At 40.5% G+C, this 24,989-nt stretch overlaps 1 protein-coding gene across 2 annotated transcripts; it reads right to left on the reverse strand.

The window, feature by feature from the left end:
- Positions 1-744: 744 nt before the first annotated feature.
- On the reverse strand, positions 745-24,130 carry gpsm1b (G protein signaling modulator 1b). 2 transcript variants are annotated; one of them, XM_072371395.1, is made up of 14 exons: positions 24,053-24,130; positions 15,894-16,115; positions 14,520-14,655; positions 14,251-14,393; positions 13,157-13,280; positions 12,012-12,127; positions 11,678-11,833; positions 11,492-11,600; positions 11,233-11,347; positions 8,894-8,964; positions 8,632-8,802; positions 2,259-2,418; positions 1,950-2,155; positions 745-1,738 (listed from the first exon to the last, which is right to left on the reverse strand). In XM_072371395.1, the coding sequence occupies exons 2-14, from the start codon at positions 16,112-16,114 to the stop codon at positions 1,538-1,540; spliced, it is 1,929 nt and encodes a 642-aa protein (XP_072227496.1). In that variant the 5' UTR covers position 16,115; positions 24,053-24,130; the 3' UTR covers positions 745-1,537. The 2 variants fall into 2 exon arrangements, with proteins under 2 accessions (XP_072227496.1, XP_072227495.1); XM_072371394.1 differs by lacking the exon at positions 24,053-24,130 and adding an exon at positions 23,289-23,599.
- Between the last annotated feature and the right edge of the window lie 859 nt (positions 24,131-24,989).

The following is a 24,989-nucleotide window of genomic DNA, read 5'->3' on the forward strand; positions in this document are numbered from 1 at the left end:
GATTATCAGAGAAATGAATGAAAAGTTACAACATAATCCATCTGCGTTCACAAATCAATATATTTAAGATTCAAATAAGCTTTGAGGTACAAATATGAGGTATAGACCACTTTTAAATAAAAAGTATGCCTCAAGTTAAAGTAAAATCTTTTCAGTACCATATCATTTCCCAGAAAATCTTTTTTTCTATTTTTCAAGTCGTTGACCTGTTTTAGCTTCCTATCTGTAGTTTGTACCTCTATTGTTAATTGTTCGACTTTGACAGCAACAAAAAGAGCCGAAGATTTCACTTGGCTGTATCCGATTTTGACGAAGCACATAAAAATATGAAAGTTTGCAAAAAAAACCTCCACATATACAGTACAAATGATCCAAACCAGAAGAATGGTTCTGAGCCGTCACACTTGGAACACGACGTCCCGATTGACATGTGAGAACGGGCATTGATTCTCCCAACATACGGCGCCCTGTATTTCACAGAGGTAATAAAAGTTCTGACCACAGAGAGGCAGCATACTAGCAACAAACGTTTGAGGCATGGTATTAGGAGTCTCCAAAAAAATACAACACAGCCGTCTCACTGCACTGCTTCCATGTCTATATCAAGTGAAAAAAAAAAAAATGGCAGTAAGCAGTAATTTAGCTGTCACAAATTCAGGTGGGCAGCGGAAAGCAGCACTTTAAAAGCCAGGCAGAAATGTTAAATTGAGCTTAAATTACCACACAACTCTGGTCTTTTCTAAAAATAAAAAAAAAATTAAAAAAATTAAATAAGCATCTATTTCATACCATTTGCTCAGTAATCTTGGTTACTGAATACTGATTGAGGAGAGGAATTTCACAACGGCGTAAAATCAAACATTTAATTGGAAAATCCTATTTCTTTTTGTTAAACTCAAACACTGAATAAGAAAAGAGTCACCAAAGCAAGTTTTTGTTTAACACTGGAGGGCCGACCCTAATACTGCTCCTGCACAAAAAAAACACTCATCTATGAGTAGTAGAAACCACAAAAATATAAGAGCATAAGTCAAGTGAATTTGTCTCATCTTAAAATCATCATTATTGTCATAAAACCTTTGTGTCTCTATACATTTTTGTGACTTCCACAACTCATACTCCACAATAACTCTCCATATTGAAGTGCATGCCCATCTTGTGCATCACACCTGACACAGGGGACTACAATCTTAGGTCTGAAAATAGGTCATTCTGATTAAGGCATTAGACTGAGTATATACACTATATTTTGTGTTTGCTATCGCGTCACCTCAAACTGTAATTCCTCAGCATTTCATCGATCCTCAGTTCTGTTTTTTTTCTTTTATCCCCACTATATTTACACATTTATTACATAACACATCAAGCGACATTTAAAAGGGCACCACCTATTGCACATTAAATTTGTCTTATTATTTAAAATCGTGTTAGTTCACCCTTCAGCGCTGGCTCTAAGTGTCAGCTCATCTTTCTTTTGCTTCTCTGGTGTTTTTTTTTTTTCTTTGACATGAAGTTGCAGGGCGTTATTCATCGAGTCCTAGCTAGGAAAGCCGCCGGGTGGCTCTGCATCCGGGGAGTGAGGGCTGGCCTGGTCATCTTCAGGCAGCTGGACCCGCTGCTCGTCTATACGCTTGGCCTGTACCCTCTGGATTAAACTGAAGAAGTCCTCATCAGGCACTGTGGGGGCGTGAGGGCCTCCTTCTGGTGGGGAGCACCGCTGATCATCAATTCTTGAGGACTGGAACCGGAGAGACAATGTACTTAGCGTAGAGGTAAATATGGCAAAATGATCTGTACTTCATATTTTGTGAAGAAAAATGTCACATAGATGCCAGTTCAACAGAATGATCGCTAACAGGACTTTGTGCAGCATAACAGTAACCTAACAACCTATCTCTGAAGTCTAACATTTTTCTAAGAGGGAGTTTGTGTAAGAACTGGGTTTTCACCTGGCACTTTATAAGCATGTTGAAGAAGTCATCGCTGGGTTCTTGATGATCTCCCTCACCAACCAGATGTCCCAAGTTGTTATGGGTAATCCTCAGCCCCGGAAGGTTACCAACATTAACACGCTGATCATCAAGACGTCGACTCTGAGAGCTCGCAATCAAATCAAACAGCTCCTCGGTCTGGGGGGAAGTGGTAATTGCAGGATCTAAGAGGAAAAAAAATAAATTAATAAATTAAATGAATGCAAAAGATCTTTTAGACTCGTGTTTTGAAGGGTAAGCTTTCCTCTTGCGCTTAGTTCAACAAACCTATCATCTCGGTCAGGGTTGGCATGTTTGCGGCACCTTCTCCGTTGGCTCCGTCCTGTGGCTCATCAAGGTTGCAGCGCTGGTCGTCCATGCGGCTGCTTTGGAACTTGCTGAGGAGGTCAAAGAAGCAGTCTTCATCGGAGGGGTCACGGCCCAGCTTCTGCAACAGAAATGACAAAACTCTCACGTCTTTTTTCCTCAAAGATCATCTTTCTTTTCACTTAAAATCCCATGACGTCAGTTTGGAGGAATCTGAGGCAGTTCCAAGTCAGGCTCTGTTCTGCTTGTCTCCATTTGTTCATCACATTTCCCATGGAGGCACTCTTTGCTGCCATAAACCAACACATGGCAGTGGGGTTTTCCTGCACTTCTGGAGCATCAGAATACATGTAATTCAAACTCATAACACGGTCATGCGGGTTACTTTTCTCCACTACCCGATGTTCATTTGCTCCTACATCCAGGAGATGTAATCTACAGGTGAACTAATTAACCTAAATGCAATATGGGTTGCATAATAAGGATCTTCAAGCAAGTCACGTTGTGAAGTAAAATAATAAGATTAACTCACAAGGGATGGCCCTCCTGGTGAGAATACCGTGGCCTAGATACTGAAGGTGATACAATATCACAAAATAAACATCTGCAGCCACTGATATGACCCAAGTAGATGGAAATAGCAGAAGTAGGAGGAGTTTGGTACACTAGCTGTGGTGGCAGAAATATAAAACACCAATTCAACCATCAAAAATATTGTAGGATCCATCAGTGATTAACAAAATGTAATTCATGTTTCACTGACCCTCCTAGTGTCGCATAGAAGGTTTTTTTTCTTTTCTTTGATGGTTATTAGACAGAAAGGTGGGTAGAGAGAGAGGGATGACATCCTGCAAAGGGCCACAGACTGGGATTCGAATCTGGGATGGGTGCAGTGAGAATCTATAGAGTCTGTACAAGACACACCTGCTCAACCAGTTGAGCTACACAGCACCCTCACAGTAGACTTTCTTCTGTTTATTGTCAAATAACAGCAGTGGCTGAGCACTCATATCGCGCGGCACATGTTTAGCTGAGATCACAGAGTCAATAATGTGTTGAAACTGAAGTGGATAATTTATGTATGAAAGCTGTCAAAGCAACCCTGGCAAAGCACATGTGGAATTTATAATGTTTGACCAGCGCTACTGAAATATTCTGGCACTTAGGCTGCAATATTATGACAGCTAATTTGCTGGGCGGCAGCAATAAATATACGGGTATATGATGGTCAACATGAAAATGAAACCTATGAACTAGAAATGAAGTCAAATTTGATACAATCTTAAAATTGTATCTTGAAATAAACAATAGGTTGGATCGCACTGCCTCCATCTTACCCCTACAAACTTCAAAGTACGGAATATCAGTTGCAAAGATTCCTGTTTTGACTCAGTATATTTTAATTATCAACATAAATTATGGTTTGAAAGTGAAAGGCATGTCTCCTCAGGGGGTCTCTGAAAAGGTTTCAGAGGAGGCTGGGTAAATACACAATTAAGAAATAATACATTATGAATGTTAGTACTGACCAAGAGGGGTCACCTCGAGTAGCCCTCTGTGTTTGACTTGGTTCAAGAGGTTTAAAGGCTGTTACAATTCTTCACCCTTTTAGTTTAGTTCAAGTGAGTGGGATCACAAAGCACAATCATGATCTCACATGCACAAATAAAATAGAGCGGAACTAAGCAAGTGTAGCAGGGTCCTTTCCCAGGTTTTGTCTAAGGTAGGTCCCACAGGTCCCAACTGTGAGATAGCAGGGCGTCACAGGTACACGTTTAAGGCTTCCAAAGTCATTCACTTCAAATGTGGCAACGTCCTGTGTTGTTGAATTGACTTAGCAACGCTTTCAGTGGGAAACTGAGAATAGCTCAGCTTCTTCAAACTAATCATGTGTCTGATCTCGTGACCGACTGTGGCCGCAGTTCAAAAATGTCAGACAGACTAGACTTGAGTGTGTGGGCTTTGTGTGTGTGGATTCTGCTCAAACACTTTCAACAGTTCAATTAATATACTAAATGCAATAATTGTATGAAAAAAATTAAATGACTAACTCATTTGGGTAGACTCCATTTCAAAACTCCACTCCCTGCTGTGGTACTTTGTAATTTGACATTCAATCATTCCTTCCCTCCCAGTTTACTAAGATATATTTCAATCCAAGTGTCACAGAATTGTGGATTTAATTTTGTTTTCTTAAACATTTATATCAATTTCGCTGAACTTTTGCCTACTGCAATAACGCTTAAGTAATGAGTAATAAATCAATATAACTGCTTTAATACCTGGTTGTGTCACCACAGCCTATTACTGTTTAATGAGCTGGAGCTGAAGGTGTGTTAACCCATTAAGGGTCACATGATAACAAAAGTTTCCAGCCTATCCTTTCTAATTGTGGCAGTGGAGTTGATTAACCTTTCAGGTTGTCTAAAAAAATGATTTGGTAGTCGAGCATTTAGCTAGGTACCAGTAGCTCCTGTTCATGCTAGACTGCAGTAAGACTTCCGGATGCTAACCCAGGTCGAGAGTTAAAGGACTGGCAGGAGAAAGCAGCCATTGCCAACAACGTTTTACCACCAACGAGCTGCGGGACCTAAATTAAGCGCTTCCAATAGCTTTTGAAACTGAAAGAGATGACGCGAATCAGCGGCAGTGTAGCTGTGGCAGTAAATACTGATGAATGGATGTTGAGAGACAGGGATTATTTTGCAGCTGTTTTCAGCAGCTGAACTAACATTAAGCACAATGGCACAGTCATGCCATCATGTTACAGACGATTATTTTCGACAAAACCAATATGACTGAAGAACAAGTTGAGGCGACAGTAGACGGTAATAAACATTTCAGGTTATGCCGCATTTTTTCTGCATTTAATGTATGTATTGTATGTATTTAATGTATGTTGAATGTTGCGGGAAAATTGTTAAATAGCCATTTCAAATAAAGTAGCAACTAATTTGGATTTCAGGTAATTTTGTGTAAACTTTATGGGCGCTTCAAATTCCTATTTCAGCTAGCTGATTTTGCTGCAAACAGTGTGTGGTTTTACAATGGTTTTATGGGAAAATTAAACCATTGTAGCATGATGCTCACAGAAAAATTTGGGAAATTAATGCAAAATAATTACTGATTCTGACCACGGGTGAAGGAAATAGTTTGAAATCCCTGGTGCATATTCGGACATCTTACGGGAACAACTGAAAACGCATCCACTTTGTTCTAAAAATAACTTGTTTTGGTAAAAATCAACAAAAAAGTCCCAGGGTAGGTTAATGGAAGACCAGATCGAATGAAGCCACAAAGGTCAAAACATTGTGATTGTGTCAATGACCTCTCTGAGGACACTTCTCTTCCACATATTAACAAATGCAAAAAAAACATCTATCAAGTATAGATAATTGCAACTATTACAGTGAACAACAAATGCAGAATAAGATCCAACAAATTCAACCCCAACTGGCAGATGAAGTTAAAATTACTACGCCTCACAGCAAGATGTGACGTAGGTCAGCAGACACAAAGTTCTAAGAGTTCTATTGTGGAAGTGGATTCTGTTTTTCTTTTCTATACTGAAAAATCAGACAGTTGTTTCAGCAAAAAAATACGTTTGTGACTTCAGCTTCACACACACGCCTTAAAGTCTTAAGTACAAGCAGTAAATCCCACAAACTGCCAAATATTTCTCTTCTTATGTCAAATGTGAAAAGAAAATGAGAAATCTCAGGAATACTTGTGTTATGTTGAGCTGTAAAGCATAAGTGAAACATCTTACCGGTGGCAGCACTTCTTTCGTCTCTATCTCTCATTCCTCTCCGAGCTCTCTTTCACTCCCGCTCTGTTCATTTGCCTGGCTCACACCTCCTCCTCGTCTGCCTTCACCCTCCACTTTACACAACTCTCTCTCCCCGTCTCTACTTTCCTGCAGTTCTAGACCACCTCCCTCTAATTTCCTCTCCTCTTGTATCCCTCTATTTCAGCCCTCTTTTAACAACATACTACCTCCTCCTGTCTGTCCCTCTCTCTCTCTATCTCTCTGTTGCTTCCAGCAGGCCATTTTTGTCCTGTTCACGCACTGTGGGAAAACAACTCATTATGGGAAGTTGGGCGTTTGACCCTGTGGGGAGGGTTGCTGTTCCGTGATCAAGGTCACATTATTGGCTGAGAGGCAGAGATGGGGTAGAAAGAGGTTAGAAAAATGGGTGCAGGAGTGGTTGTGAGTTCATTTCTTGCTATCAGCCGCTGCCAGCGGAGATCTACTACCCCCAGTTGACAGAAACCATCCATTTTTATACTTTAAAAAGTCTAATCAGGTGTAGCTCCTGTCCCATGTCCTTGGCCTCATGGTCTCTCTGTGGATCTCCTCACTTCCCTTTCCATAATGTCCAATTAACCAAGTAGGCCAAAGTGACAGAACAGGAGAGAAAGGAACATGTGACGATGACGAGGGAATGAATAGATGGAGAGAGTGAGGAAGTGTGAATGAAGAAGAATAACAGATAAAAGAGGTTCCCTCTAAATTATATCATCATTTGACTTTCTAACCTCTGACACTATTGTGGTATTAATAATAGTGTAACATTAGAGTAATAGCATATTAATTTAATTAACTTTTTTGTGGAAAAAAAGTTAATTAAATTAACTGGAATTTTCTCAAAGTATCCCAAGATGTAATATCACAAATGGCCACAAGGGGCTGGCCCTCATTCAGCAAGTATCAGCTGTATCAGTCACTATGGTGTCATCAGCCAGGTGAACTCGTTTTGATCATTGCTGGTGTGTGCTGGTGATCATTTTGAAGATAAATACATTATCAAATACAGCAGTGATTTGATTTAGTCAGATTTCAAACGTTCCTCTTTAGCTCCACCTCCTGTGGTGACGGCCAAACACCCAAAGTCCTAATCTTCCAGTCAACAAACCAAGAGGTGGCATCGTAATCACAACTCCCACCTCTTACTTACAGTCTAACAACACAATGTTGTAAACTTGGCAAAAGACAGTTTAAGTTATAATCATTTCATCTACCAATTCTTTAACAAATATGCATCGCACTGAGAAGCACAGAAAAACTTTACAGTCACTACTCTTTGGAGGGGACACCAAAGTTCAAAGTCAACCATACAGAATCCGACCATATCTGAAATATGGCTAAGATCACATCTCACCTCTGAGTTATGGTACTGAGTAACCGTCAGAAAAGTGCTGTTGCAGAGCACTGTCACACTACACTGAAGGTAAAATATCAACATTTCATTTCATTTGACATTCATGGGAAGTGAATTCTTAAGCAAAACATGTGAGGTGAATGAGTCTTTCTCCCCAGAAGAAAGGCCTCTACGTGATCAAAAGTCTATGCTTACATGAGGAAAAAAAAATGAACAGATCAGAAACTGTTGCTTGCACAGAGGGAGAAAATTCAAACACTCAATCATCAATTGGCATTATTTTGACCTACTGTGACGGATCACACTCTAACACAAGCACAACATTGCTCATTTATTTCCGTGTCTTCTTCGCAGGTCATCACCTGATGAGGATGATGACTTCTTGTCTGAGGCATACACTGAGCCTCACTCTTTTAGCAAAACATCTAAAATGAGTCCTTGTACCATTGAAGTGGGCCAAAGCTTAGATTTTCCACCAACTCATACAGCCAAAGTAGGCTAAAACTTAGGCTTGACATAGCTGGTATGGCAAGAGCGCGTCTTACTAATGTACACGTCAGAAGCCGTGGAATAAAACTGTCGATTAGACCTCGAGTGCAGTTCTAATCATGTTTCAAAGCACATCACTTGCAGATTCACATTTACATATGGGCATGCTTCATTTACTTGTGAACGGTGCTTCTTCCTGCTTGAGATGGACTATGATAAAGCAGCCCTGTAATTTCCAGCCTGTCAGCCAATTTGATTGCAACAACTGACATTGTCACAGGATCATGGGATGATTATATGCAGCAGGGTCAAATAATTACGAGCACACAATGCAACAGCTGTGAATAAACATACAGAATTCATTAGGGAGCTAGCTATTATTATTATTCTGAGCAGTGATGATCAAACATCATAACCTTATTGAAAACGAGTGTTCATGGGTTTGTCGCCTTGATTTGTCACATGTTCTCTTTAGAGCCGAAACCAAGAAGACTGAAAATATTAATCAAGGGAAACAGGTACAGAGAAATCCTATCTGCTCAGGGTTTTAATAAGCAACGCTGCAATAATTGGTGTTTGAATGTTGATATTTGCTCATAATGCTGAACCGATAGTTGCAATGCTTTGTGAATATTTATTCGAGCGTGAAAACGTAATAAAACAACAAAGCTGTTGCTACTCACAGGCACCGGAGGCGGGACTTGCACAGTGATGTCATCGGTGTCCAGAGGGGAGTCCAACCAGGGCCTTTCATCTGATGACTGACTGTCAGAGTAGCCTTTCCTTTTACCAGGCTGCGACAGCTGACTCTTGGATCTCCTCGGCATGCTTTCCAAGTTTTGGTCGTCGCCATTCTGTGGGAATAAAACGCATCAGTTTAGAGACTGACAAAAGCATGGTTCATATTTACAGGCACATTTTCTTTAGTGAGATTAAGCCAATCACCTTATCTGACGAGTACTTCCACAATTCTACGCTATCCGTACTGTTTCTCTTGGTGATTTTGGGTCTTGCTCCTACAGAAAAAAACCAAAACAGACATGTAAATGAGCATTACATCACACAGGGTTCAGATGTGATATCTCACAACTTTAGGATCTCTTGCAAATTATTATTTCTTTTTTCTCAGAAGCCTGCGATGTCAGTGGTGGTCTCATGATGTCCGATGTGGATATGAGGTAGACAAGCAGGCAAACAAACTGAATAAGCATCTGTTTGCCATCTCTGCTCCAAAGAGAAAAATGTGGGACGTGGGTGTGAGCATCTGCCCCGAGGAGGGTTCATGAACACAAATAACATGCAAGGGCCAGCCAGATTGTGCAGATATTAAAGCTTTTTCACATTTTATTACATCAAATGTCTGGATGTGTGAACAGGTGGATCATACCCTAGAAGAAAGAAAGCAATGAATAAATAAACATTACAACTTTCTGTCATATTTAGTCTCACTTCAGACATAACACAGACACTGTCTCGCCTTAAGTTAGTTTTATACTTAATATGGCCACTTTATGTATATATACACAACGTGCAGGTTAGCTTGCTCAAGCCCACAAATGCTGTTTGTCAAACACAGAAGTTAAAAGAGCATGATCCATGTCGTTTTGAAGTTTGAAAGCCATCCATAAATGCATATTTACCCACATAAAAAACCCCATAAAAAGTTTCAACTTGATTTGACTTCGAGTCTGTTCCTAATTTGATTTGGTCGACTCGAAACCGTTATGATCTTGTTTGTTTGCTCCCATTTATACGAGATGGAAAGGTAAAACTTTAGACATTTTGTCTGAGCCACAGTGTGAAGACGGCAAACACACAGGTCCCTGTTTTTATGTACTTTCAGACCCTCATGCCCATATATGCACACAAACAGAGGGGCTTTTTCCATCTGCCACATGCTTTTCCATTCCATGGGTAACTTGCTTACACAATTTTCAAGAGATCAGGCAACATAAAAACAAGTGTTAAACACTTGTGTAAAGGGAGACTGGCATGAACTGAACTAGAACATTCAGTTAATCAAGTCTCTACTTTATAAAACAACCACTTACAGTTATCACTATATTGGGACATGGTACCTTTGCAATTTTCTGGTTATTTCAAACTACACCAGTACCAAAGAAATTAGGATTGCTGTTTAAAAAAATATATATATATAAAAACAGAATCAACTATTTGTAAATCATTTCATATGACATGACAATAACATATCAAATGTTAATTATTATATAATATTGTTGTTTTCAGTAAAATATGGTAATTCTTCATTTAAAGCAAAGCTAGAGAAGTGCATGTACCTTGCAACTATGTGCCTCTGACTCACTTTGCATTCTGAAGTACACTGACCTTTGTAATGCACAAAGAGCACCCAGGGGTGAGATAGCAAAGCCCACAAGTCAAGCCCGGGACTACACTGCTTTGCTTTACGGTACCACATTACAAGCCAAGAGCCAGCCAACAATGTATTTAGGCAATAACAAATAAAGTTTGAAAAAAGACTTGCCTCATTACAAATAAAGTGTGGGGAAAAAAAAGAAAAAGCAGTAGCAGGTGCAGTTCAGTTCCAAAACAACGCTATCAGAGGAAGTGAGCAAAAGGAGATAAAAGTGTACAAGGAAGACGGGACAAGACGAAACATCAGCCTGGATTTTACTGCTGGAGAGAACTCGGGGAAAACAGAATGACAGACAGGTGCAACGTTAGCTCCATTGTTGCTATCAGTATGTAATGGCTGGTGAACCGTTTTGGACATTTATTGTGGCAGCATGTATCTAATGGGAAATACACAACATTACAACAACAGCAGGTTCATCCCCGTTTGGTTATTTATCAGAGATTGAAACGTAAGTTAGAACCGTATCCTGATCATATCTGCCTCACAGACTCAATTACCAAACCCAGTCCCGTTTAAGACGCACTTGCAAATAAGTTATTTTCATGTGAAGGTCAGTTTTTCAAATTTCATGCCAATATGTGTGTTGGAAGTTTGCAGCTTTTCAAAACATTCCCTACATGGCACTGTCAGATTGCCATATCCAAAATATAAAAATATAAATATATCAAAGATGATACAGAACATCTGTGTTTTGTCTTTTTGTGCATGCTTTTTTCCAATTACAAATATCACAGTAAAAAAAAAATACACAATCTTATTCTTATAAGTCTTAGTCTCATAATCTAAATCAGACGGCATAACAACCAAAAACCAGGGAAATGGCCCCAACGTCCCTAAAACTGACCCATAACCGTTCTGCAAAAGTGTGGAAACAAACTTTAGTTTTTACCTTGCATCTCAAACTCTGAACTGGAGGGTGAAAGATCGCTCTCATTGACTCCCAGGACCTCCATCAGCTGCTCCACATTCATTCTGGCTGTCAGTTCCCCATTTCTGTCTCCGATCTAAGGATGAAATAGAGTGTGTGTGGGAGGAGGGGGGCCAGAGAGAGACAAACAAATACCTCAAATATAAGAGGCCTTCATTCCATGACAGAATTAGAATGTTACTTTCCCTCCTTTCAGCTTCTATTTAATAAAATATCTCACTTCTCTGGAGATGTCCAGGTGCTTTCGGGCGTAGTGGAGAGCTTGTTTGTGGTTGCCTAAAGACACATACGCATTTCCTAGACTCCAGCAGGCACGACCCTCACCGACCCTATTGAGAAATGCACATACAAACGTTAAAAACTGCTTCTGTGTTCACGTATTTGATTTAATCTGTGCTCACTCTACCTGTCAGTAAGCTCTTGGGCTATGTACAGGTGTTTTAGGTGGTAGTCTATGGCCCTCTCATACTGCTGCAAAAGAGTGTAGGTGTTTCCCAGGCTGTAACAGGCCTGGGCCTCCATCACCTGGTCTCTCAGCTGCCTGGACAGTTGCAGAGTTTTTCTATTGGGAGAAAAAAACAAGGAGATAAATGAGGAGAACTAATGAAACTGAAGATCCAAATGAAGACATTGCTGAAAAATACTTTTCTGATAGTATTTTAAGAGTTAGTGAAATGCCGCAGAATATCACTATTTCCTTCACCACCCTCCACTAGATGGCAGACTGCGCTCTTTCTCACCTGTAGTACTCTGTGGCGGTGTTGAACTGTCCAAGGAATATCAGCGCATTGCCGAGGTTACTGTAGGCTCGTCGTTCCGCTGCTTTGTCCCCAAATTCTTTGGCAATGGACAATCGCTGTAAATGACAAGGCGGTGAAGTCAAACAACATGAAGACGATGCATTCAACTGTGCTTCACTCCACAAATCACAAAGAGTTAAAAACTTATGTCATTTTGCTTCATTTGATAGCATTTTTTTCTTACTTAGTGTATGAGCAGAGGCAGTTACACAAGTTCAAGCTGCACACTCTGCTGGTTAGCTCATTTTCTGACCAGAGGCGCTGCAGCAGCACTGGTGCCTCAAATATCCCCCTCTGATTCCCTTTATAGGCAGTATGCTCTCCTCCATTGCACACTGATAGATTTGTAATGGGGGAGTGAGGGGAGGCCGGTTTCTTACATGAAGAAAGAAGTGGTTTACAATGGAGAGCGACAGGAAAGCGCAGGGAGGGATTGTCTGAGGCCATACTTTTCAATGATTCACCAAGAACCAATTTCCTCCTTTTTCTGTGTAAGTAGAACATTCTCCGAACACCGTGTGCTAGCACAGCACGAAATGGATTGAAAAACACTTCCACGTGAAATTAGCTGAGAGTGAAATGTATGAAGTGAGCACAAACATTCTCTCGAACATAAAAACGATGGGAATCATGATTGAACACTTATTTACTCTCCCTGTCCTTCGTTCGTTTGAAATGAACAAAAATTTGACTCAATACAAATGAATAGAGTAGAATGACTGCAGCGATAGCTATTCAAAGTGGAATCAGGCCCCCTCCCTTCTCAAACAAGATGAGGAGTCTTGTTATTTTGCATAGAAAATTTTAGCCAAACAAGGGAGGAAATTGTTTTCGAAAACACGTTGTGCTTGCTTCTGCAAAGATTGAAATTAGACGACTTGGGAGTCTTTCTGCAGAAACATATACTGACGGTAACAGCTCAGTCTTTCATCATAACCAAACAAAAAATGCTGGAGTCACAACTTGTTTGCTTCTGGGCTGCGTGGAATAGAAACACACACACACACAAGAGGCCGAGAACTCCCCGATATTTCAGCACTACAGCAGTGTGAATAGGATGCTGGTAAATGTCGTGGGTTTCTCACCTGACGGTGAAACTTGATCGCTTCAACAAAATTACCCAGCAGGTAGTGGGTGTTGCCCAGATTGCCGTAAGCCCTCCCCTGAGCAGCTCGGTCACCAAGCTCTTTGACCAAACACAAGTTCATCCTGCAGAGGTAAGTTCAAACACAGTATCAGTATCCATGTGCTAAATTAAGTTGTCAGAACTGCTGTTTTTGTTTAATTTGCCAGCTTGCAATCCGTTTATTCTTGTTTATGCTTTTTATTCAGTATGATTCAGAACAAGAAACTCAAGTCTTAATGTATTTATTTTTCACATAATAATACTTAAATATCTACACATGCATCCACTGTATCATAGATTTAGTATTTTTCACTCTAGATAACAATTTAAGGTTTTATGAAAAGGTTTAAATGGAGCCCAGATCATTTTCTGAGGAATTCTGTCTTAGAAGTGCGAAGGGCTTTGCAAAGGCATTCCAAATACAATAAATGCATTTAGTGTCGTTTAGAGTCTCCCACTGATAACTTTAGTCCGTTATCCAAGAAGAAATCAGACATACAATGAGAATAATACCTCATAAGTTTGCAGCAACAATTTCTATGCAAAGAAATGTCCTCCAGACTGTCTGGGTGCAAAAGCTGCAGAGTTCCTTAGCTTCGAGAGAAGGCCTCGTCAAAATAATAGCAGCCCACTGTGTACGTCATGAAAGTGGACTATAAGGGAGAATGGAATAATGAAGCCACTGTTAGCAGAGACGCCCATGTGAGCCAAGAGTGCAACAGAGGGCAAAGAAAATAAGAAGAGTAGGAGGTAAATTGCTCTGTGGTGGGATAAAAATGAAATGAAACCTTCTGCAGCATTTTAAAATAAGACTGTGAAGAAAAATGATACAACGAAGAAACCCTGACGGCAATCCAGTAGTAACGACAGTGGCAGTATCCCTCGGGGGTAGCTTTTAAATCAACTGGGACTGATTTAAAGGCAAAGTAAACTCTGTATTTGAGTGCAAGATCTTTTCCATCCGCATGACGTTTCAAGGACAAAATAGAAGATAAATAAGGAAGTCAAATGTCTGTACCTATATACTGCATGTATGAGTTTTCTGAAACATACTCATAAAAGCCAGTAGCTCGCTGCAGTGTATCTCTGACATCTGGAGACAGGTCCCCCGGTTCCTGGGTGCAGCCCCACAACTGCTGTTTGCCCTTTGCATGAAACACATTCCCTATGTTATACAGGGCTCTGGCCTCCCCAACCTACAACGTAATATGACAAGGAAAGACAGACAGGTTTAAGAAGAGAGTTTACATCTGTGGATATCAGAGTTTATTCGTCTGTGCATGTCAGTTTGTTTGGACATTCACAGTTTCGTTTATGGTTACCTTGTCGCCCTGCTCTTGAGAAATATCCAGATGTCTTTGGCAGCAGACAACAGCCTCATCAAAGCGCCCCAACACTTTCAATGTGTTACCAAGGTTACCGCTGGCTTTTCCTTCCCCAATTCTGTCTCCTATAGTTCTGAGTACACAGGGAAACACATTTTTTAATTTAGCGTCAAGGTAAAGATGACTCCGCTCTGTTAAACCCTACATGGAGAAAAAAAAAAAAGTAATCGAGGTGCAGCAACAGAGCTCAGCAGGGAGATGCAGTATGATACACATGTCATTTTATTTGCTTACTTCCAGGGACCATGCCACAGTGGTCCTGGTGATACTGTAATGTAACAAGCTAAACGTCCTGGGGGGGTTTAATCATTTCCCTGCTGACATACCAGCTGCGCTCACTGCAGGAGGCCAGATCATTCGCAATTTAAATATCCGGCTTGTAGATGTTGACTTTTACTGTACAAAAGTCCCTTATTTTTTCCTGGAATTCTTAATGTGAAACTCACAACCAAGAAATCTTGCTTCCTGGTGATTTCCACAGCATATGTGAAACTGACTTTACTATACAAGGCAGCCTTACTACACAAGGCAGCTAGATTCTTGTAACAACTGCGAAAAATCACGATTTTGGAAGGATTCATCTTGCCAGGCTACCAGTAAAAATGTACAAGGTACAATTGTACAATTGCAATCTGCATCCCACACTGAAAGTTGCAGGTGGGTTTTAGTTATGACAACACTAACAATAAATAAGTTAGTGTAGATGCTCATTAACCGACAGTGAGATTTGGAGAGTATCTTTTAATCAAAAAAAGTTCAAAACTGCAGTGCTGAAGGCTTTTTCCTTGCTTTCCTCTGAATCTTGCCCCACTGGCTGTGCTTTGAGAACCTGACTCCTAAATTAGCTAAACTTGAAAATGGCCCCTCTGGATCTATCTGTATCAAAAAGATATATCACACACATACAATCCTTTTACAAAAACGGCTCAGAGCTGAATAGAGCTCTTCTTAAAGAATAAACTAATGTTCGTGATATTTATAGTCCAACGTCAACAATTTTCTATAATTGTTTAAATGATCTAAAACAGCACTTTTTTTTCTTCTTTCTTAAAATAAAATACATGATGTCCATCATTACATCACATGAAAATGTCTGGAGAAAAGATCCCCTTCCAGATCACGAGTTGTAATAGATAAATGTTAAGAAATGTGACTTCCTTCTACACTTATCTATCATTCCATTTATGTAAATATTCTACTGTACTTCGTTGTAATGCTTATCGAATACTTTAAAACAAAAATTCTTGTCGATTTGTCAAAGATCTGTCAAAGACAGAGTCATATACTGTAGCCTTTAGATCAAGTGCTCACCTAGCTAAGGTAAGGTCATGCCTGTGGTATTCCAGGGCTTTGCCATACTCCTTGAGGTAGAAGTAGGCATTTCCCAGCTGGCTGTAGATGGCACTGAGGGTCTTGAGGTCTTCAGTGCCGACCTGCACGGCAGCTTCAAAAAATGCTGTTCCCCCTTTAAAGTCCCCAGCTTTGCATAGTCGCTCTCCTTCCAAAGCCAACTCCAAGCAAGAGGCCTCCATCCTGAATAGGGCACACATAGGAAAAGTCAATGGAAGCACAGATATACTTGCACTGTAATAGATAATAATATACAGTAATACTAATACGATTACAGCAGAGCTGCAACATCATCTTATGGATGGAACAAATTGGAAATATCACCATGACAACACAGTCTGTAGCCGTTTCTGTGAACTGTTGCCTTAGCAACTGAGACTAAGCTCTAATATGAGCACCTTGAGAAGAAGAATTTTACTGATTTCTGCTCATATCAGGCTGATGTGTAAGGACTCGCTATTCTCTTGAATTGCTTTATGTACAGGTATTACCTACCCTTCAACGATTTTTCTCATACATCTTGAGAAAATGGGGGGAAAAAAAAATAAGTTCAAGTATGACGAGACACATATTCCGGGAGAAATCATCTAAAGTCAAGTCAAGAAAAACATTTTTGCCCACACAGACCGTACTCAGAACAGCAAGGGCTAATCAGTGAGATGTACCCAGAAAGTTTACACCCCAGAGCCATTGTATAATCTGGGATAAAGACCAGCCAATTTGGTTGCACCCTAAATTCAAGATAAGATAGTAGAATTTAGAGTTAAGCAAGGATTATCCCTCAATTTAATCTATTTTGCAAAAGGTTCAATTCAAAAGAGGAGCAGAATCAGGGTTTTTTTTTTTTTTTTTTTTAAATGTGCAGTCCACTTGTTGAAGACCTTTTAAAAATGTTTTTTTTCTTCCCTTGCATCCTGAAATGTACACCGCTGCGTTAATCAACATAAATTTGCATTGTCGATATATTCAGATTAGATTTTCTCCATCTCCTCCGATCTGCGCACACAAAGGTCATTTAATTTCAAACTTTAATTCAAAGCGGCAAAGAGACCGTGTCAGTATTGCTGCATTTCAGTTTTTTTTCCCACTGCACCTGTGTTTCTGCTTGGTTCGGGTCTTGCTCACATAGACCTCGAGCTCCAAATGTAAAGGCCTTAGCATAGATTGAGGCCGGGCTCCACGGTGGACCAGTCTACACATAGCCCTCTCTGCTCCAGTCAGAGGGCAAGGCTCAAATGCCATGACGACAATACTTAACAAGACAAGTTACATCAACAAAACTCTTTACGTGTTTAGCGTTTCGTTCTACTATGCATATCACATATGATGCAATGCTGAGACTTTTCAGTCCTATAAACTGTCTAAACAAATCCCATAATGTCTTTCAAACAGCCAGAAAATATCCAGCGTTGCAGCAAATCTGGACACAATCCAACTGGAAGTCAGAACCACAGTCGGAGAACAGCCAAGAATAACATCTGCTTTTCAAGTCTTCAGAAGCCTTTTTGAAAAAAAAAAAATTTAAAAAACTGAATGGCATGTTCCTCAACTCATGTAGCCAAAGAGTCAGCGGGGAAATGCAGAACATTCCCCGAAAGAAAAGTTCCAATTCCTGAGTGAAAAAAAAAAACTATCAGACTTTAAATGAGCTCAAACGTCATGTTTTCATACTCCAGCTGTACTGAATTGAGTGAAGACGGTGGGATGTGGATTGCTGTTATGTCACCGAGTTTTCTCCATCTCCAATAGAAATGCGTCCTCTCCTTTGATCCTCTTCAACCTGTCCCCAGCTGCGACAATGAGGTCCATTGTTCTACCTTACAGAGCAACAGAGGCAGGGTGCAACATGGGGAGCATTCTGGGTGAGAGCAGATGTACCGTCTGTTATGAAAAGAAAAAGAGCAATACTTCCAAGCTTGACCACTGCCCCTATGAGCGACAGAGAATCGCTAATCCCGTCATCTGCACCTCCTTACTATGAGTGGCCCAGACTAATCCATCTATCTGCTGACACTAGCAGAAACAGAATTAGGTTGACAGCCAAGAAAGATAATCAAGGCTGTTGGTGAAGAAGAGGTAAAGGGCTTATTAAGTTAAGACAAGTTTAAACGTCCACACTATCAGGTGATAAATGTATGGGTGTTTGGTTTTTTTTCTACGTTTATTGTAGAAATATCTTTAAGTTGCATTTCCATTCTCATTCACCCCTTTAATGGATGCTTCACGAGTTGAATCACATATTAAAAAAAAAAAGCTTTAATCGTCATTTGTGTCACTAAATGGAAGGTGTGGGCAGTGGATAACCACTCAAATATCTGCAACTTCCAAATTATGACAATTTGACTACGATATTTCAAAAGCCAAGTCAAGAGGGGGGACTCCTACCGCTTCTACAGTGTCTCCGTTACCGTGGCAACTGCTACATCCATCACTCAAGTTCCATTTGGAATTTGAAAAGAACTTATTTCAGTCAGTAATCATCTTTATTTCTATACGATGCTCTGCTCAGAAGTCATGAATATCCTATTACTAAATGCCATGAGGCAGACAGAACAATATGTGAAAACCTAAACTGTGTGTGTGCCGATTAACATTTAAATCTTTTTAAAATATCTCTGCATGCATGAACTGCAATCAATCAGAAAGTACGAGGTTCATGTTTACCCATATTTACATGCTTCATATGCTGATTCTTGAGGCGAAATCTTGAAAAATACTGTTTATTTGTGTCACGGGATGCAAGATGTAGATAATAACCACCAAAATACAGACGAAGCTTTCACAGCTGTGACCCAAAACCAGGGTTAACTGCTGAGACCACTTGAGGTCTGAGCCGCAGGTGACATCGGACGCAGCTTCCATCGACCCGACTTTTGATTTTTAAAAGAAACCAAGTCTGATGCCCATTTTCTATTAAGTGACATTTCAAAAGTTTGCTTCGCTTTGCTCTGTCCAAATGTCACATGGAACCCTGACAGGGTCAGCAGCTATCCTTCAATAAACCCAAGTCAAATCAATATCAAAATTAAATATCACAAAAATCCCAAACATTTTCAGTAAGCCTTTCATGGTTATCTACTGACAAGGGCGTGTCATTCCATACTGAGAACAATAACGAGAAAAAGAATCCCATCGTAATTTTTCACATGGCATTATGCTATTGACCCCAAAGTTGAAAGCCTGAAAAACAAGTCGGGAGAGATGCTCGAACATTTAACGTTTGATTAACACTAAACAGACTGTTGCTACCTCATTGAAGTTAAGCCTGGTATCAGGGGAGGGGTGGCCTTGTATGTGGTGTGTTTTGCTGCAGCAAAGGTAAAGGCTTGAAATCAAAATAAAGATTAGAAGTGGCGCTTGTTAGATTTTAAGGAAATTTAAGACAGGATCAGAGTGTGTGTGTGTGTGTGTGTGTGTGTGTGTGTGCTGTATGATAATACATGCTTTAACTGTATTTGTGGGAGCTGCATTTGACATTTACCAGCAGAAGCTTTGTCATTTTTCAAGTGGAGCCTCTTCAGCTTGGAGCTGAAAATTCAAGTCGCTATATCTGAGCAATGCACCAAAAGATAGGCCCACAAAGTGGCAGACTCTGCTAAGGGTGCCGGTGCAAACAGGGAACTGGAGCAGGCACTAATGGCCAAAGACAGATAGAGGAAAGGTACAAGGTCAGTGCAGTTACAAAAGAACACAAAGGGAAGATTTCTCTGAGCAATTACGTCTTTGCAGTCTCAAAACAGTCGGCTGTTAAGAATAAAGACACACAGAATAGAGCAAGTGAGAATTTTTGTGAGGCTACACAACTTTCACCAGGTCCTCACAAAGCAAGGGCTGACGAACGTAGAAGCAGCAGAAGAGTTGTTATACCCCCGTGTTCAGAATCAGACGAACAAATTGGGAAAATCTAGTCACAGGTGGATGCTGAGACTTCTTCCAAGGACTCCATGTCAGTGGCTCTGAAGGAGCATGACAATGAAGAATCCTCACTGCACGGCTCTATTAAAGGACATTAAGTTGATCTCTGTTGTGATTTGGCATTACACAAATCAAATTAAATCGAACTCACCAAATAGAAAGTAACTATAGAGGTTCGGTTTCAGTGGAAAGCCAGAAGTTGATGGGAAAAGCATGCTAATGGCCTTTAAAAACCACTGCTGAACTATAAAATCACACTGAGGAAAAAAGATCAAAGACTAAATGAATCACCAGAAGAGTAAAAAGGACATTTATGAACACACACACACACACACATATATATATATATATATATATATTTAGTCTCCATGACAGGGGATACAAGTGACTGTCATTCTTACCAACTTTGTGGTTGGAGTGCAGTGAATTTGTGCAGAGAGGTCTGCCATTCTCTCCTCTGATTAGCCATCTAATTGGTCTGTTTGGGAGACACTCGTCCCATTATAGCCTGCCTGTGGTCTAAGTGAGACAATCTCCCAGTGCTGTAACCATGACAGCAAGGAGCACATGTGACATACAGGACAGGTCTCGGGGAGTTGGTTCGGCGTACCGATGTGACTTTTGAGTGTAATTTTAAAGAATGCCGCGGGTAAGGTTTGTTCAAAAAATAAAACAGTGACAACAGAAAACATCGGTCAAATAATCAATCCCTCACAATTTATGTGTGACGATCCCGTTCTGCTGCCAGAAAGGTTTATGCCCAATAGGTTAACTGGAATGTAGGAGAATAACAAACATAGTAAAGAGGAGAGTTCTGCATTTACAAGTTGAAGTTTGGAGAATGAGCAGCCAATAGCTTTTGTATTAAGCTTATTGGCGATCTTAAATGTACCCAAGAAGCAATTCTGAGCGTGCACGATCCCCCCCCCCGATCCTGAATTACCCATGAAATTACCCATCCTGCATTAGTGAACACATCTATAGAAAAATAGATGGATGGATGGAGTTCCGCTACATTTCATAACACCTCTCCTGTAACATTCAAGTCGGTACTGACCCCATTAAGTGTGGCAGAAACCAAAGCACAAAATTCCAAAGCACTTGAAATTCTACAGTAAGAAGAAATTTAGATTTTACTGAATAAAGATAAAACACCTCAAGTCTTTAGCAGCTCATTCAGGAATCTGGATAATCCATGAAAAGTACATACTGTGTGAAATAATCCTATTAGGAATTGTGATTAAGAGCAACTCCAAAGAAAAGCCAGTGATATAAGTGATTTTGTTCTGGGACATTTCCTTTTCTCAACAGATCCTTATTTCATATTCAAGGGTCCGTCCCCGTGATTCTTGGCTAAGCTAAGAAACCCCTGCGCTCAGAGTAGTAACACAGCCATAATTACAGACTACCGTGGCCTGTTGTCAAGGAAACCAAAGAGAAACTCTCAAGGAATGTTTCTCCTCTTGCAGTGCATGTCTCCTTCAGTTAGAGCAAAACTGTCTCCTGTTTATTCCGTTTGCATTTTAGCTCTGTCATTGTTTTTCTTCTCTTTTCTTTGCCTTTTCCTGAGTGGCAGAATGACCGGGGCGGTTTCATACTTTACCCCGAAAAAAATGAAGGAAAACTAGAACATCTGTGGATTCGGTTTTGCAATCTCAACAGCTAAAATCAAGGTAACCTGCAGCAGCTCCTGGTTTAAATACCGATCATTTGGATCCAAATGCTTCGGTTGGAAGCAAGAATGTCAGAATTCTTATTTATAGCAATTCACAGCTCCAGGGTTTGTCCTTCTCTGTTCCAGTGTTTGGAGACTTTTAAGGATGTCTTCTTTTAACTGACGGCTTTGTGGTGCCGCAAGAGTTCTGCTTTGTTCTGCTTTGCACGTAAGCGGAATATTTCCCCCAGAGTTGCTTCCCTTCATTGCCCGTCATTGTTTTCATTTTGGCAACAAAACAATTGGATTTTACAGAGATTGCTTGTTCACAAAAGGCCTCCAGATAATATCCTCTTTGTGTCTCAACTCCAGCTTTTGGAGGCAACAGATGACGCACACACCAACAACCGTCATTGTGAAAAGGTCATGTACTGAAAGTAAGGAAAAAAGCAATCGCACCATGACCAGCACTACCAGCGCTCACTCGGTGCATTTTTCTGCGGGTGTGCTTTTCGTCACGGACCTGACAACCTTGCAGGCTTTATGAATGTCACATCTCACCTCAACACTTATTAACATTCCCCAACAGCCTCGAGGGGGTGTAATGTCACAATGCAGTTACGGTTGGACACAAAATCCCAGTGAGAAAAAGTCTTAAACAAAAAAAAAAAAATGCACTTACCCTGAGCAGAAAGCGCACCAGCGGCTTGCTTATTTTACTCAAAATATAAACCTTGGTTTAACCGACCACTCCCTCACTCCATTCCACTGGAGCGGTATCAAAATTGGACTTAAATGTTTGCATAATTTCATAAAGATCTAAGTCTCTAATTGGATGTTTGTCATATGTTAAGGGTCCAAATCAATTTGGTGGAATAGAGACGAGCCTTTTTACTATTTTTTCCAGAGGTTTTATTGTATTTTTACAGTGTTGACAAACAGATGAGCAGCTCCACTCTCCAGCTAGCTTACCTGTGAGGTTATGGGAGAATTAGTGCAGATACCATAAAGTCAGTTGTGGTTGAACAGATCATATAGAGTGTGTTTGGAGACAAAAAGTGTACCAATTGTGAGACTTAATGCAATAATCCAATTAATGACACACTGAACCATCTAAATTAATAAATAAATAAAAAGCCTTTTTTTCTGTGAAGTGAACCAGTTAGTAAAATGGAAAAAATACCATGAGTTAAGCTTGTCAAATAGTGGCATAACACTGGTAATGGTGAGGTGAAAGACGCCAGGAAATTTGCAGGCAAGAGACAACATTGGTATCACACCTTGTATGCTAATATGGTGTAAATCAGCAAACGTTTTGGCAGACATTGACGCGATGTGATGCTATCATAACTCCTCACCCTGTTTATTTGCTGTGATTTAGCACCCACATGGCACCTCTAAACCAAAGCCATGTGTACTGTGGATGTGTCAAACCTGCTAACAGTCTTTCCCCTGCTACACTCCTTCCAAGTTCACATCTCACAGGGCTCCTCTCAGTCTGTACATTCCAGCCACAGCGACTCAGTGGCCCGAGCCAGGAACGAGGCTTGGATCTGGGCTCTGGGCTTCAGCTGTGGCTGGGTCTTGAGCTTTAAACCAGTGAAAGCTGGCTGGACAAGTTCCCCCTGACTAGCTCCTCCTTAAGCAAAGCCTTGAGCTGGCAGTCTCCACTACTCTCCCTCCTTTCAGTCATTTTAGCCGCTCCCAGCCGTCTCTCCTGGATCGTTTTCGCTAATAAAAGGACCTCCAGCGAGGGCTGACCCCTCATGTTTGTCTTGGGCTCCTACCTTGAGTGCAGCCTCTTGCTGGCCAGGTCCTGGTCTACTCCGTTTGCAGCCGACTGAGCCATAGAAGCGCCGCTAATGAGCCTGCCTCCTAGCTCGCTTCCTCCCGCTTTGAGACCCCTTTACAGTTACGTCCTCCAGAGGCAGCAACCTTTTCTTCTTTCGTGAGCCCTTCCGCTTCCCTTTGCCTCCCTCCCACTTGTTTTTTTATGTCGTCTCTCCCCTTTTATTTCTTCATTCACCACAGTAATGGCAGCCTGTGAGGGAGTGGGGCATTGTACAAATAAGCCGTAAAAACACGCACAGTCCCTCCCCCGAAATTACGTCACGTGTTGAATAGTTGCTCATCTTTTGTTGACAGCTGGTGAGCAAGGGCAAAGTATAGGTCTCAAGTCTGAAAAAACACCTTATTCAATGTTAGTCACACTTCTAGCGGAGCATTAAGAAACTTCCAGGTCCCAGTTGTCAATTAACGTAACATTACACTCTAACAGGCATTACAGAGTACCATTACTTACAGGAAACTCATTCTAACGACATAAATCAAGATTTTAGAAGTACGACAAGACATGAGATAAATAATCTAACATAGGTCTGTAGTTGATTTTCCAAAACTACCAACATATACTATTCAGACTGTAAATGTTAGTTACTTATAAGCCCAACAATCCACTGAAAGAATATTAATCATTTTCTATCTCATTTTCCAAGTTCAGTGAAGTTTCCCACAGATGACAATGTGTTTGTAGTCCAGCTCCTTTACTCACGTTTCCTGTCCTCGATTCCTTTTTTTTTTTTTTTTTTGCTGGCGTCTTAGTTCCCCTCCTTTGCAATGCAAGCAGAGGAGCAGACAAAGTGAAATGTCCTTGTTGCAGAGCTGTCACTTTAAACCAACATCAGTTTGAAATGATTAGTTTCATGGTTGCATCATCTCACTTTTGATTTGTTACAGCTGACGGCCATGTTTTCTGTTTTCTCTCACATGCTCCTCTCTTTTCCAAAATGTATTTGAGATTCGTTTCCAGGTCACGTTCATATGGACAAAGGAAACAAGAGCCAAGAAAGCTACAATAACTGGAATAAGATAAGCCTCAAGCTTTTCTTTTTTTGCACACTGCGTCAAGCCACCTGCTCGTAGTTAGCTGTCTAATAAAGAATGGTAGGTTGTCTCATCACCCACCACTTAACACCAATGGGAGGTGTTGCACAAAACATGTGGTGACTTTAAGCATAAGTATGTCTGTAGCTGTCTATTTGTAATCGATAACTTGAAAAAGAATGTATATTTTGACCAGTGATCAGTCTTAAAAGCCACAGAACAATATAGTAAGTTGGCTACCTTGTATCAGTTGTTTCTGACTACATAGAGTCTATACTAACTGTAAGTCTTATTGTTTTATTTCTAACTATCAAACGAACAACTCAGGTACCATTTTTTGTCAGCAGGTGGCAGAGTTGTATTATTTAACAACATTTAGGACACACAATCCCTGTTACCATACTAAAACATCTTGGGATATTTCTCAACCTCAGCAATCAGTCTCTCCTCATCCATTTAAGACATTCTTTGATATGAGACAGGGTTGCTATAAAGGCATAGGAGATCTGTTGGAGCACCGTTAAAGGAGAGAAGCAACAGGGGATGTAAAAGCAGGAACCAGGTAGAAGTTAGAAAAGAAAATGCTTATTTTTTTATCAGGAACA

Source organism: Leuresthes tenuis, unplaced genomic scaffold (genome assembly GCF_036924035.1).
Source record: "Leuresthes tenuis unplaced genomic scaffold, fLeuTen1.0.hap1 SCAF_19, whole genome shotgun sequence".
NCBI lineage: Eukaryota > Metazoa > Chordata > Actinopteri > Atheriniformes > Atherinopsidae > Leuresthes > Leuresthes tenuis.